This window comes from Gopherus evgoodei, chromosome 1 (assembly GCF_007399415.2).
Source record: "Gopherus evgoodei ecotype Sinaloan lineage chromosome 1, rGopEvg1_v1.p, whole genome shotgun sequence".
In the NCBI taxonomy this organism is placed as follows: Eukaryota; Metazoa; Chordata; order Testudines; family Testudinidae; genus Gopherus; species Gopherus evgoodei.
Window position 1 is genome coordinate 363,241,200 of NC_044322.1, and position 16,228 is coordinate 363,257,427.

Genomic DNA, 16,228 nt, shown 5'->3' on the forward strand with positions numbered 1-16,228 from the left:
GATAATGAGGACCAGGCATGCTGAAGGCTCAGAGAGGGATGGTTTCAGGGGGTGGTTAACGTCTGGGAGTGTGCGACCAGCGAGAAGGACTGTTGGAGTAACGGGGTCCCCCTGAGGACTGCAGCGAGCAGTCTCAGGGGCGGAGGAGCTTGCCGCTCGACCCTGGGAGAGAGAAGGATTTTGCAGTAGCAGAGTTCCCCTGGGGATTGCAGGAGCAGTCCCAGGGGCGGAGGAGTCTGCAGCTCGACCCTGGCAAAGAGGTGGTGATCACGAGAAGGGCTGGCACACCAGTGGTTCTTCCTGGAAACCATGGGGGAGCCAAGGGCACACAGGCCTGTGAGTCCAGAGCCACTTGGGAATGGTGAAATGATGGCCTATCACCATCTCCTTGAGAAGGACATTGTGATCCTGTGCACAAAGAGAGGGTTACGCATAGGGACGTTCACCAAGGCACAGTTAATCGTGCAGTTGGAGGAGAAGCACCGCTCTGAGGAGCAGATTCCTGGCCCAGATGGGGCTACAAGAGGATCTGAGAGCAGCTGGAGCATCAGTCAGGCATCCCCGGGAGTCTGGTCCCCAGTCAGACGAGGGTCTTCACGATTGGGTTCCCCATCAGGAGATTGGAGACGGATGGGATGGGAGCAGAGCCCGAGAGAGCGAGAGGACCGTGAGAGAAAGGAAGAGCCAGAGGAAAAGCTGCAGGAGAAGCAGCAGCAGCGTGGATTGGTGATGGTGGAGCAGAGAAACATAGGGGGCTGCCCAGGGGTCAGTGGGGAAACATGCCTGCAGGGGCGAGACCCTGGGACAGAGAGAACTGTGGTGGTGCAGCCCCAGATGCTGAGGGACTGTGGGACTTGGGTGAAGTTCCCTGGGGTGAGGCCCCTCGCCCTGCCTATGGCCCAGATCCCTGTGCAGACCCAGAAGGGGTCGGGCTGGCTGGTAGTTGGGGTTCTCCAGGATATCGGCTGGGAGGCCCTGTTGGGAGGTGACTGTCTCCCCATGGGACAGGATCCAGGCCCCGCTCCTGTAACGGCCGAGGGTTTGAATTCAAATCCAGGGAACCAATTGGCTAGGATTGAAATGGTCAGTGAAAATGCAAATGACCTGGCTGGCAGGGGGGAGGGGCTGCAGGGCTCAGGATACCTGCCTACCTGTAACCAGCTGGGGCTGAGTGGGAGGGAGAGATGCTCCCCGCCCCCCTGCACACCGGAGAGGGGGCTCACGCTGGCTCTGATGCTGTGACCAGAGCAGAGAGCTCGCAGCCTGCCCCCACTGGGACAGCAAGGGCAGCGCTGAGCACGGGGGGAGCTGAGACCCCAACTGAGTGGGGGGACACCTGGGCAGGGCAGGTCAGCTGCCAAACAGGTTTGCCTGGTCCAGACGTGCTGCTGGGAAGTGATTACACAGCAGGAAGGGAGCTACCAGGGACAGGGCTCAGGGGGGCTGTGACCCCAGGTCCAGCCAGCGAGAGGGAGCAGGTCCCACTCCCTGCCCCAGCCGCTGAATCCCAGACCGAGCTGCAGAGGGATCCCTCCTTGGAGAGGCTGAGGGAACTTGCTGGCCACAGGGCTGCAAACCCCCTTGGGGAAGGCTGCAGGGACAGAGTCCTGCAGGAGAAGGGATTCCTGTCCCGGGAATGGGCTCCCCAAGGGGAAGTAGAACTGGGGGGAATCGGGAGACAGCTGGTGGTACCCCAGGAATCCACAGAGTTCTTCCCTTTCGAGCAGCTGGATGGGAGGAGAGTGAGGGGACCCCTGAACCTGGAGAGAGAGGTCAGGGACATGCTGGCTTTAGATGGGATCCAGCCATTTTACAGCCCATGGGCCTCACCCATGGGGCTGATCCCCAAGCGAGACAGGATGATCTGGCTTTATGGGGGCTATCAGAAGCTTAAAGCCATCACAGTGTCCGATGCCGACCCCATGCCTAGGCCTGGGGAGATTCTAGACAAGCTGAGAGGGATGGAGAACTTGGCCCTGGCAGACACTGATAACGTGCATCTTTAGCCAGACCTGGGAGGAACAGGTGTCCCAGGTGAAGAGGGGGCTGGGCTGCCTCAAAGAGGTGGGACTGATGGTAAAAGCTGGAAAGTGCAAGGGGGGACGGCAGAGGTGTTGTGTCTGGGCCACAAAGTGGGAAGCGGCTGCCCAAGCCCAGAGCTGGCAGAGGCCAAGATGGGGGCTCTTAACCAAGGGAGCCCGAATCACAGACCAGAGTGCTGGGAAAAGACCCAATCCCAGCTTGAAGCCCAGGGATACTGGGGTGGCAAAGGGTGTGGGCTGCATAAACCTTCCCACATGCGGCCTGCAAGTGCCATCAAGCACACCCGACCTAAGGGAGGGCGTAAGACTGGACTGTCCTGGTGTAACTCACACCAAGGGATGGGAGAGATGCTGGGGCATCCATGGGAACCTTGGTGGGTTCGAACTTCCCCAGGTCACTGGCTGGAGTGACCTCGCTCAGTTCGGTCTCGAAGGGGGGAGAGATATGACCAACTGGGAAAGTTCTTAATGTTTTCTCTGAATACTGTGTTGGTGCCTCAGTGTCCCCATGGCAGTTCTTATGTATCTGGCAGAGCAAAGGGCCAGTGCACCTAAATGCCTGACACTCTGTCTCCTAGCAACTGATGGCCTGGGCCCCTCCCCTGCAAAGGTGCCAGCTGAAGGTGTTGGAGACAAAGGGATCAGGTGACCTCCTGGCCCGGGAAAGGGGCTGAGGAGAGAGGAGGGGCTGGGAGGGGTTGTTAGTCTGGAGCTGGCTGGGGTCAAGGGTAGAGGGCAGACCTGGGGGTCTGGCTCACTGCCCCCCAGAATGGACCCAGCCGAGGGGTCTGGTTCGCTGTATCTACAAGCTCTGTTTTAGACCCTGTTCCTGTCATCGAATAAACCTCTGTTTTACTGGCTGGCTGAGAGTCGCGTCTGACTGCAAAGTGGGGGTGCAGAACCCGGTGGCTTCCCCAGGACCCCGCTGGGGCGGACTCGCTGTGGGAAGTGCACGGAGGGGCAGAGGATGCTGAATGCTCCAAGGAGAGACCCAGGAGGTGAAGCTGTGTGAGCTTCTTGCCCTGAACAAGTCTGCTCCAAGGGAGAGGAGGCTCCCCAAAGTCCTGACAGGCTTGGTGGGGAGCAATTCCAGAGCATCGCCCGGTGACTCCGTGACAGCTCCATACTAAGGTCATGTCTACACCACAGGGACTGTAGTGACACAGCTACAACGCCCTAGGCTTTGCTGGCATAACCCTGGAGAGCAGATGCAGCCTGTGGTGACAGAAGGGGGTTTGCCCGTCACTGAAGGAACACCATCTCCCCAGGTGATGGTAGCTAGATTGACGGAAAAGACGGTTACTCACCTTTGTAACTGTTGTTCTTCGAGATGTGTTGCTCACATCCATTCCAGTTAGGTGTGCGCGCCGCGCGTGCACGTTCGTCGGAAACTTTTTTTACCCTAGCAACTCCAGTGGGCCGGCAGGTCGCCCCCTAGAGTGGCGCCGCCATGGCGCTCTATATATACCCCTGCCGGCCCACCCGCTCCTCAGTTCCTTCTTGCCGGCTACTCCGACAGTGGGGAAGGAGGGCGGGTGTGGAATGGATGTGAGCAACACATCTCGAAGAACAACAGTTACAAAGGTGAGTAACCGTCTTTTCTTCTTCGAGTGATTGCTCACATCCATTCCAGTTAGGTGAATCCCAAGCCATACCTAGGCGGTGGGGTCGGAGTGAGAAGTCGCGGCATGGAGCACTGCAGATCCGAAGGCCACATCGTCTCTTGACTGCTGGACCAGGGCGTAGTGGGCAGCAAAGGTGTGGACCGATGACCAGGTCGCTGCCCGACAGATTTCCTGGATGGGCACACGGGCGAGGAAAGCCAGCGACGACGCCTGCGCCCTGGTGGAATGCGCAGTCACCCGTCCCGCAGGGACGTGGGCCAAGTCATAACAGGTCCTGATACAGGACGTTACCCATGAGGATAACCTCTGGGAGGAGATAGGAAGCCCCTTCATGCGGTCCGCTACCGCCACGAAAAGTTGGGCGGATTTGCGGAAGGGCTTGGTCCTCTCCACATAGAACGCGAGAGCCCTACGGACATCAAGCGAGTGGAGCTGCTGCTCCCTGCCTGAGGAGTGAGGTTTCGGGAAAAAAAACGGAAGGAATATCTCTTGGCTGATGTGGAAGGAAGAGACTACCTTGGGGAGAAAGGCAGGGTGTGGCCTCAACTGTACCTTGTCCTTGTGGAAGACTGTATACGGAGGGTCTACCACCAGAGCCCGGAGTTCCGACACCCGCCTAGCTGAGGTGATAGCTACTAAAAAGGCAGTCTTCCAAGAGAGGTAAAGCAGGGAGCAAGTAGCTAACGGCTCAAAGGGGGGTCCCATGAGCCGAGACAACACCAAGTTAAGATCCCAGGTTGGAGCAGGGAGTCGGACGTTAGGGTATAAACGTTCCAGTCCCTTAAGGAATCTCGACACCGTCGGGTGAGAAAAGACCGAGCGACCATCCCCACCCGGGTGAAAGGTGGAGATAGCCGCCAGGTGGACTCGCAACGACGATATTGCCAGACCCTGCTGTTTGAGGGTCCAAACGTAGTCTAAGACATTGGCCACTGAAACTTCCATAGGGCGGAGATTCTTCTCCACGCACCAACAGGAGAAACGCTTCCACTTGGCCGAATATGTCGCTCTCGTGGAAGGCTTCCTGCTGCCCAAAAGCACTTCCCTCACCGGTGTGGAGCAGCGCAGCTCAGAACCGGTCAGCCACGCAGGAGCCACGCCGCTAGATGGAGCGACTGCAGGTCCGGGTGACAGAGGGTCCCGTGCTCCTGGGTAATCAGGTCCGGATGAAGGGGCAGGGGAACTGGGTCGGTTATGGTCAGGTCCAGCAGCATGGGGTACCAGTGCTGCCTGGGCCACACCGGGGCCACCATGATCACGTGAGCCCTGTCCCTGCGCACCTTCAGAAGGACCCTGTGGACCAGAGGGAACGGGGGAAACGCATAGTACAGGTGGGTCGACCACTGAATAAGGAAGGCATCCGCTAACGACCCAGGCTCCCTGCCCTGAAAGAAGCAGAACGCCTGGCACTTCCTGTTCCCTCTGGACGCGAATAGGTCCACCCGGGGATAACCCCACCTCCGGAAAATGGAGAGGGCGACGTCCGGTCGAAGGGACCACTCGTGCGACAGGAAGGATCTGCTCAATCGATCCGCCAGCGTGTTCCGTACCCCGGGGAGGAAGGAAGCCGTGAGGTGAATGGAGTGGGCTACACAAAAGTTCCAGAGTCGCATCGCCTCGTGACACAGGGGAGAGGATCTGGTGCCGCCTTGCTTGTTGATGTAGTACATGGTCGTCGTGTTGTCGGTAAACACTGCGACACAACGACCCTGAAGCTGATGGCAGAACGTTTGACAAGCAAGGCGGACTGCTCTCAACTCCCGCATGTTGATGTGCAACTCCACCTCCTCCTGGGACCACAGGCCCTGCGTTCTCAGAGTCCCTAGGTGGGCCCCCCAGCCTAGATCTGAGGCATCCGTTGTCAGGGACACCAAGGGCTGAGGTGGGTGGAAAGGGAGTCCCGCACATAGTACGGACTGGTCTAGCCACCAGGCTAGAGAATCTAACACCGTTTGGGGAATTGTGATTAGCATGTCTAGCGGCTGTCTTGCCGGCCTGTAATGATCGATGAGCCACAACTGGAGGGGCCTCATGCGGAGCCGAGCGTAACCGGTCACAAAGGTGCAAGCCGCCATGTGGCCTAACAGGGCTAGACATGTCCGCACTGATGTCAAGGGGGCTGTCCGCAGTCGTTGAATGATCGCCGACAAGGCCTGGAACCTCTGCAATGGCAACAAGGCCCTGGCCACCGTGGCGTCCAGGACGGCCCCGATGAATTCCACCCTCTGCGTGGGAATCAGGGTGGACTTGTCCGTGTTTATCAAGAGGCCCAAAGTGGCGAACAAGCCGGTGATCACGCGGACATGGCTGCAGACCTGTTGTTCCGACGTGCCCCGAATCAACCAATCGTCCAGATAAGGAAACACGTGGATACGATTGCGCCGAAGATGCGCCACAACAACTGTCATGCATTTTGTAAACACCCTCGGGGCCGTGGATAGGCCAAATGGGAGGACTGCAAATTGGTAATGAAGGGGGCCCACCACGAAGCGAAGAAAACGTCTGTGGTGTGGCCAAATGGCAATGTGAAAATACGCGTCTTGCATGTCGAGGGCAGCGTACCAGTCTCCCGGATCCAGGGATGAGATAATGGTCCCCAGGGATACCATGCGGAACTTCAACTTCACCAGGTATTTGTTGAGCTCTCGCAGGTCGAGGATAGGCCTGAGGCCTCCCTTGGCCTTGGGGATCAGAAAGTAACGAGAATAAAACCCCTTGCCTTTCTCGTTTTCCAGAACTGCCTCTATAGCTCCTTTGCTGAGGAGCGTCGGCACCTCCTGCCGAAGGAATTGCTCGTGAGAGGGGTCCCTGAAAAGGGACGAGGAAGGGGGGTGGGAAGGAGGAAATGACACAAACTGCAGGCGGTATCCCGTCCGCACCGTGCTTAAGACCCAGCGGTCCGACGTTATTTGGGACCACGCCGGGAGGAAAAACGAAAGGCGGTTGGAAAACGGGGGGGAAGGATCCATAGGGGAAACTGTTACTGCGCCCTCGGGCGCACCTTCAAAATGAAGGCTTAGGCCCAGGCGGGGGCTTAGAGGAGCCTTGGTTCTGCCCCCCTTGGTTCCCCGAATGCCTGCGCCTTCCATTCCTGCCGCGGCGCCTGTTAAGGTCCTGCCGCTGGCGGAACTGGGAATACGGCCTGCGCTGCTGTTGTTGCTGTGGCCGGAAGGGTCTGCGTTGCGTTCCCGGTGTGTGCATCCCGAGGGACCACATAATGACCCGATTATCTTTCAGACTCTTGAGTCTGGGGTCTGTTTTTTCAGAAAACAGGCCCTGGCCTTCGAAAGGGAGGTCCTGGATGGTATGCTGGAGCTCCAGCGGAAGGCCAGAAACCTGTAGCCAGGAGATGCGACGCATCGTTACTCCTGACGCAAGGGTACGGGCAGCCGAGTCCGCAGCATCCAAAGAAGCTTGCAAGGACGTGCATGCAACCTTCTTGCCTTCATCTAAGATGGCTGCAAATTCTTGGCGAGCGTCTTGCGGTAGCAGCTCCTTGAATTTGTCTGCTGCCACCCAGGAGTTGAAGGCGTACCTGCTCAGCAGGGCTTGCTGGTTCGAAACCCTGAGCTGCAGCGCCCCAGCCGAGTACACCTTACGGCCGAGGAGGTCCATCCGCCTGGCCTCTCTGGATTTGGGGGCTGGAGCCTCCTGCCCATGACGCTCTCTATCATTCACGGATTGAACCACCAGGGAACCCGGTGTCGGGTGTACATGGAGGTACTCATAGCCTTTAGAAGGGGCCATGTACTTCCTCTCGACGCCCTTCGCAGTAGGGGGGATGGAGGCCGGAGACTGCCAGATGGTGTTGGCGTTGGCCAGGATGGTTCTTACGAAGGGCAGGGTGACCCTGGTGGGAGCATCCGCTGAGAGGATGGTGACAATCGGATCCTCTATCTCCGAGACCTCCTCGGCTTGCAGACTCAGATTCTGAGCTACTCGCCTGAGGAGGTCTTGGTGCGCTCTGAGATCCAGCGGGGGTGGGCTGTTGGAGGAGGTACCCGCCACCGCTTCATCCGGGGAGGAGGATGAGGAGACCCCCGGCAAGAGAGTGTCTAATGGAGGGTCTCCCTCGGCCCTCGCCTCTGCCTCAGGAGCCAGAGCGGAGTCTTGTTGCTTGGACCCTTCCTCCTCATCCGGGGAGGGAGGGGGGCGAGACAATGAGGCTTCCGGCGCCCTGCGGTCTGCCGTCGCAGGTCTAGCAGGGAGTTGTTGGGGCCCCTGGGCTTGATGGTATGCCCAGGGTGTCCAGAACCCCCATTGCTGCGGGCCTTGGTCTTGTAGAGGCGGATCGCTAAATAGCGCCGCTTGCTGGTCGGTGCCCAGCGCATACCCACTGTCCGTCTGGGAAGAGACCGATGGCTGTCTAGAAGGCCACGGCGGGGCTGACCCTGGTTGGTAAGGGTCTGCGCGGTTCGGCAGGGACGATCTTCTCGGTGCCGGGGACCGGTGCCGGGAGTCAAAACGGTGCCGGGAACGGGAACAGGACCGGGTTCTGTCACGGTGCCGGGATCTAGACCGGTACCGGCCGCCGCTTCGGTGCCGGGATCGGGACCGGGACCTGCCACCGACTCGGTGCCGGGAGGTCGACCGGGACCGGGACCTGCCACCAGCTCGGTGCCGGGAGGTCGACCGGGATCGGGACCGGGACCTGCCACCAGCTCGGTGCCGGGAGGTCGACCGGTGCGGCGGATAACGTCGGGACTGGCTCCTGGAGTCGCGGTGCCGGTCTCGGCGGCTGGAGTCCGACTGCGAACGTCTTGAGGCCGACCGGTGCCGCGAGTGCGACCGGTACCGCCGAGGGGAGCGGTGCTGGGACTGCGAGCGGCGGCGGGATCTGGAGCGACCGCGACGTCGGGACCTCGATCTTGAGCGTGAGGCTCGAGACGGTGCCGCCATCATGGGTTTGCCTCTGGACACTACCCGCACCGGAGGTACCGGGGGTGGCAGCTGAGTGGGCTCAGTCAGAGCTATAAGGTCCCGAGCCAAGGCGAAGGTCTCCGGCGTGGATGGGACTAATATCTCCACCCCAGATCTCATGGGGGAGCTTGGCGGTACCGGACTCGACGGACCCGTCGGGCCCGGAGTCGACGGTGCCGCGGCCGATGTTGAGGCCGGGCGCTCTAGTCGGGTCTGCCGGGCCGGAGTAGTAGACTTCGACGGCCTCGGTTCCGTCCCCGGTGCCGGAGAAGGTCGGTGCCGGGGAGTCTTTTCGGTGCCGGTGCGATCCGGTGCCGGCGCCGAGGTCACGGCCTGCGAAGCCGCCGGGTCAAGAGCCGCCTCCATAAGGAGAGTTCGGAGTCTTTGATCCCTCTCCTTCTTTGTCCTTGGCTTGAAAGCCTTGCAGATGCGGCACTTGTCCGATCTGTGCGATTCCCCCAGGCACTTCAGGCACGCGTCATGGGGGTCGCTGGTGGGCATAGGCTTCTTGCAGGCTGCACACTGCTTGAAGCCCGGCGAACCAGGCATGAGCCCGGTGCCGGGTGCCGGGAAGGGCTAAGCCCCCGGCGAAGAGCTATTTACAACCTATCTAACTTAAGTACTACTATCTACACCTAACAATCTAATTAACAACTACAGAAGAATGAGTTAGACAAACGAGAGATAACAAGGAGAGCTAGGGACGTGGAGGACAGCTATGCCGCGCTCCACAGTTCCAACGACCGACACGGCGGTAAGAAGGAACTGAGGAGCGGGCGGGCCGGCAGGGGTATATATAGAGCGCCATGGCGGCGCCACTCTAGGGGGCGACCTGCCGGCCCACTGGAGTTGCTAGGGTAAAAAAAGTTTCCGACGAACGTGCACGCGCAGCGCGCACACCTAACTGGAATGGATGTGAGCAATCACTCGAAGAAGAAGCATTCTTCTGTTGACCTAAGCTGCATCTACACCAGAGGTTAGGATGGCATAGCTACAGTGCTCAGGGGTGTGGCTTTTTCACACCCCTGAGAGCCACAGCCATGCCAACCTAAGTTTTAGGTGTAGACTAAGCCTAAGCTTTTATTTAAATCTACTCCAGTCCCTAGTCCTCACAGTTGTGAGCACAGCCACCAAAACGTGAAACAAGTGTAAACCAATGCAGTGCTGTGTACCTGCAGATAGCTTGACTGAAACAGCTCTGAGAGGTGTTTGGAGCCCCATTCATTTTAATGGGTGTTAAACCTTGACAGCTAATGAGAATATCAATGTCAACACTTAACTATCTCAACTGTTGATCAAAGCATACATGGAAACAAGAGGAATGAGTCAGCTGAGGTCAGTTTTGAGTGTTTTGCTTTAAGACTCTTATATAATAGAAGACATGCACAATTTACTGCAAATGGCATCTTGTTTCAACATCTCAAGCGGCTGGAGGTTGGTTTAAGCATGGGTGGTGAGTTTCACTACTTCAAGTACTATGAACACTGCCTAAAGCAGTGGTTCCCAAACTCTCGGTTGTGCAACCCTGTTCGCGGTTACCATCAGCTAACGGAGTCATGGTGATCTCTACTGTGCTGAGAACGCCATTTTGCTCCACATGCTGTGACCCTGCATATACAGTGCATGCGAGGTCATGATGCATGGAGGATGCCATTTTGTAGAGCACACACTTCGCATGCACCATAAATATGGAGGTCACAATGTGTGGAGGATGCCATTTTGTAGAGAAAAACGGCATCCTCTGTGTGGCGTGACCTCACACATATGCTGCGTGCAAGGTCATGCTGTGCAGAGGTTGCCATTTTGCTCTTCAAAATGGCGTCCTCCGTGCTCTCTGGGATCCCAGGAGGAAATTATTACAATGGGTTTGTGCCAGCAAAAAGTTTGGAAACCCCCGACCTCAAGTATTGTGCAGAAAATCTTGTCTTGTTTTTGTTGCGGGGGTCAGATAGACATATGTGCAATGATACTCCGGAAAAGTTATGTTTGTTGAAGAGGAGATATGTGTAATATAATATCTGGAGTCAGCAATGAAGGGAGCAGTCTATGCCTCAGTTCCCTCTCTGTAAAATGGACATAATAGGGGTGTTATAAGGATGACTGTATTCCCCTTTCCATTGTGAGGAACTTACATATGATGATAATGGAGCCCGCATAAGTACCTAAGATAGACAGACCTGAGATTCCTGAAACATACAGGTTAAGCCAACATCCAAAGGTGTATAGTTAAAAACCTCTGTCAGACATGGCCACTCAATACAATGTGTGTGAAGGGACAGGTGGGCTATGCTCACCTGGATAAGGGAGACAGTGCCATCAGGGTTACTGAAGGTCTGTACCACCGTCTGTGATGGGACCAGATGCGCTATACTATGCGTAGCTGCAGTCTGCTGCTGTGTCTGTTGATCCTCAAAGGCATAAAGTAGGTCTTCACGCCCATGCTGCTTGTAGCAGTTCTTCACAATAGTCCGCAATGCTTGGGTCCAGGATACCTAACAGGAAAAAAGAAAACAGTCAAATTAAGAGTGCAAAGCAGAATTTCCATTCAGCAATTCCCCCGGGGATCTGAGCCATGTAAATCTTTAGTTGGCTTTCTTCAGGGCTATTTTTTAATCAGTTTTTTTCCCCCCAAATAAAAACAAAATCCCCCCAGAAAACATACCCAGCCCCCTCCATGCCTCCAAGCCCCACAGTTCATGAGCCACCCTTCGGAAGCAAGCCAGCATGCGTACAGTCTGCATCCACATGTCACTTTACAGAACAAGGCTGTAGGACCATGGGGTGGAGGAAATCTCTCTAGTGAAACAGTTTGGCTTCAAACTTTCAGAGAGTTTAACCAGGAGTGTAAAAAACAAAGCCTTTTAAAAAAGATCAAGCAAAGAGCAGACTCGATACCATAAATCCTGGCTCAACCAGGCCGCCCCCCATGAGGGACAGCTGCAGTCTGTGGAAGGATTTGATCCTGTGATTCACAACATATTTAATGCCCCTTTATGGTAGCTAGGTAGACAGGTATCTCCCACTCCTTCTTAGCTTCTTGAAATGTCCTGAGATACTTGATGAGTCCCTTTTTTTGTCTGTTCTCTCTCATCCTTTTCACATTTCCTCTTTCTCCCCACTCACCCTCAACTGCCCCACTACCCCTGTTCTCTCACTTAAAGGAAGGGCACACACTGCTCTGCTTGGTGAGGTGGGGTGACCACCTCTGGTTGCTCTCTGTGGGCCTGGGACATGTTCTATCTCGCAGCTGAACTGCGTGTTTAGGAGAACAGAGACACAGCTTGGGCCTGTGAGCCACTTCCTTAGCCTGTATTCACGAGCTGCTACTGTGGCCAGCTGGATTGGGAGTTACCCACCACAAGAATCGGGGGCAAGAAGAGAGGTAGGGTTAAAAATACCATAGAACAAGTTAGCAATAGGGAGTCAGAGTGAATCCAGGAATATGCCTCTTTCACCACCTTCACTGCTCTCCTCTGCCCTTTGCACCCCTTGGACTAAGCTGGGGATCAATCCTCCAGGATGGCAACAAAGAGGCAGACGGATGGTTGTCATGGGGAACTGGGGGACATGCAGCCAAGATATGGAACTGGGGAGGAAGAGCTATCCCATATGATTTGGGCACAAACTTTTAACCATGGCACGGAACCAGGGAAGTTTATGACCTAGCTGTTCTTTCTGTCACACAAGAAGGAGGCTCAAAACATAACAACCCACTCCCAAACCCCGACTGCCCTGAAGGGTTAGTGACAATACAACACACACCCTCTGTTTCTGCTCCTCTGTACGGACGTCACTGCGAACGTTTGCCCATGGAATATCCTCAGGCCACCAAATAGGTTTGCAGCTTTCCTTCCCCCAGCCCGGCTTCCCACGGCCTGTTGAGTACTTCAGCATTTCGGGGATGAATGCTCGCAGCTGCGCCTGAAACCAACAGCACAAGAGGGTTACGACTGGAAATCCCAGTTTCTTTGGGTGGGTGGGGGGGTTTAAGGTTAGTTTTATAAATCACTAGATTCTGTTTCCACCTGGAAATGATCAGACAAACTACCCACTGGAACTGCCCTGAGCACAGCTGAAAGCATAAGATGAATCCCTCTGCACCTCACCCCCAGTTGAAAAACAGCTCAGTGTTAGGTCGTGAGATAGTGACAAACGTATGTCAGCCAATTAGAATAATAAAAGCAAAACATGCCCTATATTACTGCAACGTTAAGGTTCAAAACTACAGTGATGAGAACCAGCCAGCCCAATTAAAATCAGTGAGGAAATGCCGAGCTAATGCTCTAACAGGAACCTGAATGTAGCTGCTCTGCATATCCTGTATGGTATGCATTGCACAGGGATGTCACAAAGACAGCAGGGATTCAACAAGCTCTGCTATCAAATACCACCCACAGGAGAAGTCACAGCAGGAACAGGAGGCATTCCCCCATTGCTAGAACTGTTGGACAGCTCTGTGTAAGGTGGTCTTTTTTTCATGCTCCATCTGAAAAACAATCATCTCTGAATGATTTTCCATAAGAAAAACATCTTTTGTCAAAGAAACAGAGGAGGAGATGTGTCAGGCTGACTTTGAGAACATTATGGGCAAGTATAAAGAGAGGGATGATATTTCAGCTGAGACAAAAGCACTACTCTCACAAGAAAATATTTTGAGAGAGATTTGCAGACCAGATAACACCACAAAGACACATTAACAAGAACATGATTTACTACTAGCAGCATCATGAATTCTGCACACCTAGCAGTATGTTTTTAGATCATGTACATTATTATTATTTTTTATATTACCGCCGTAGGACCTGGAACCCATTGTGCTGGGTGTTGTACAAACACAGAACAAAAAGATGGTCCCTATCCCAGAGAGTTTGCAATTTAAGCAATGCTGATCACTGTGACACCCAAGTGTCAGATGTTTCTCAGAGAAATAGTCTAATTTAAGACAAGAACTTTCTCTCCCCCTCCTCCCACGCACACACGCCTCCTCCCACAACCTTCAGTGACACTAGTGGCAAACCATGCGAACTTCGCTCTCACGATTGCCACCAGAATTCCTGGATGCAGCTAGTCTGATCCTGCAGCACCAGCCCCAAGAGCCTGCAGTACGAGGAAGCTCAGGGAAGAGGAATCATTTGCTGCTGGCTACAGCCATAAGACTTCCAACTAGCAACATAGACGTTGTTTACCCCACTAGACAACTATCAAGTATTTCCAATTCTCTGTCACAAGAGCATGGGCCTCTTCCAAATGCACTGCTGCCCGCATGACATCACACACACCAGCCTATGTATTAGGCACCTCAGCATCAGGGTGGCCTGGACAGACAGCCTCTCCAATTCCAACTCTACTGCACATCACCTTGGAAGGATCTGAAGTAGAAGGGAAGGAGGGGGGTCACAGACTACCCATGGGGACGACACATCTTGAAGAACTCCAGTCACCATAAAGAAAGTAACATTCCTTTTTTCTTTGAGTGCTTGTCCCCACAAGTATTCACCATGAGTGACTCACAGAAAGTGCTCATGGGGCAGGCAGGGGCAAGGGACCCATGCTGCACCATGGATCCCAGGATAAAGATGAGCAAAGAGACCCAAAGAGACCCATTGTCACCACTCTACAGGTGTGTACCAGAGGCATGCCTTGGAGAGAAGCTACAGAGGTAGCGTGTTCTCTAGTTGAATGTGCCCTCACACCCTGAAGAGTTTCCATCAGTTCATAACATAGCAGAATGCACCCTGAAATCCATTTTGCTCATTGAAGGAGATGAATTGTCTCTAGGATTTTTGAAAGGGCTTCATCCTCTGCAGGTAGAAAGCCAAAGCTCTGTGAACATCCAGAGAATGAAGTGTCCTGTCCTCCTTGGTGACATGAGATTTTGGGTAGAATACCGGTAGAGGGATAGGCAGATTAAGGTGGAATTCAGAGGGAACTTTTGGGATGTACCCTTAGGGACATTTTATCCTTATGGAATACTGTGTAGGGAGGGCCTACATAAGAGCCACAAGCTTCGCTACTCTCCTAGTGGAAGTGATTGCCATTAGAAAGGCTACTTTCATGGATCAATGGAGAAGGGTGCAGGAGGCCAAGGACTTAAGGGGCGGATTCATAAATACTGACAGCACTAAATTAATTAGGAGTTGGCACCAATACTGGAGGAAAGGTTCTGACAAGACCTCTCAGAAATTTCATGTTTGTAGGATGCGTGAATATTCAGCAGTTGCCTATAAGAGGATGTAAAAAGTTGGCTGTTGCGTGTGTACCTGGCAGCAATCTAGTGGACAAACCCGAACACTTTAGGAAGAGATGTCCAAAATGAAAGGCATGGGAGGTTTCTGGTGGCGTTAGCACCAGATGGAGAATCTCTTTCATTTGGCAGCACAGAATTTTCATGCGGAAGCCTTTCTGCTGTTGCTGAGGATGGACTGGACTTCCTTGGAGCATGACCTTTCTCACTGCCCATCCAAATACCAGGTTGTGAGGTGGAGAGAGGCTGAGCTGGGACAGATGGTTTTGCTTTTGTCTCAAGTCAGAAGGTTTGGCAACTATTTTAAGTGGATACATGGGTATGTGGATATCTGGAGGATTCTGATGAACCAAAACTGTCTCACTCACCCAGGAGCCAATACAATCCACTGCCCATTTGTCTTGCTTGACCTTGTTCAGGACCTTTAGTTAGAGTGGGATGGATGGGAAAGTATACCTTAATGGCATTGACCACGGAACGAGAAATGCGTCTCCTCTGGAATTGTGCCTTTGAGCAGCAAGGGAGTCACAGGCTGGACACTTCTTGTTTACCTGGGATACAAAGAGGTCCACACATAGGGAGTCCCGCTGCTGGAAGATGTTCTGTACCACTGAGTTTTGCTGTTCCCATTCATGGTATCTGTGGAAGTGACTACTGAGGCTGTTTACTAAGGTGTTCATTATTCTGGGAAGGTGCACTGTTGAAAGGGAGATATGATGTCAGATACTCCAATTCTGGAGCTTGACTTCCTTTATGTAAAGAGGGGCGGATCCTGCTCCTCCCTGCTTCTTTATGTAGAACACCATCATCATGATGTCCAACATGACTGGAACGTGATGGAAATGTATGAACGGCAGAAACCTTCTGGAAGTCGAAGTTCAAGCAGATTGCCACTTGGTAGTCCGGGTGTATTCTCCAACCCAGTAATGAAGGGTCCATGAGTAGCTTCTTTGTGGGTTGAAGGGGAATGAAGGGAACCCCTACACACAGACATCTTGTTTTCTCACCAGGCAAGAGAAGACAGAAAGCTCTGAGGGAACGTGACATGCTTGTCTGTTCGGAACTTATGCACGCCTGAAGGCAATGACTATTCAGCCTGTGAAGGATGTTACGTAGGTGCAGGCAGACATGTGCCCTAGAAGAACCAGAAAGGAGGGAGTTGTCAGCTGGGGGCTCAGTTGGAGCTGAGCAATGAGGTCTCTGTTCTGAGGTAAGTAAGCTTTGACTGAAGTTGAGTCCATAGTCGCTCCAATAAATTCTATAATCTGCCTTGGAGTTAAAGTGGACTTTTCTGGGTTCACTTGAAGCCCTAAGGATTTTAAAGACTGAGTACGAGCATACTGTCAATTAAACTCGCAAAGATAGCCATCCCATGAGCAACCAGTTGTCAAGGTAGG

General features: G+C 54.2%; 1 protein-coding gene across 2 annotated transcripts in view; it reads right to left on the minus strand.

The window, feature by feature from the left end:
- Window positions 1-16,228, minus strand: part of NRF1 (nuclear respiratory factor 1) — a 131,491-nt gene that overhangs the window by 57,562 nt on the left and 57,701 nt on the right. For both annotated transcript variants that reach the window (XM_030581161.1, XM_030581115.1), the window contains exons 6-7: window positions 12,350-12,508; window positions 10,882-11,079 (exon numbers count right to left, since the gene is read on the minus strand). In XM_030581161.1, coding sequence (XP_030437021.1) covers window positions 10,882-11,079; window positions 12,350-12,508 — 357 coding nt within the window. The remainder of the gene's footprint in view (window positions 1-10,881; window positions 11,080-12,349; window positions 12,509-16,228) is intronic.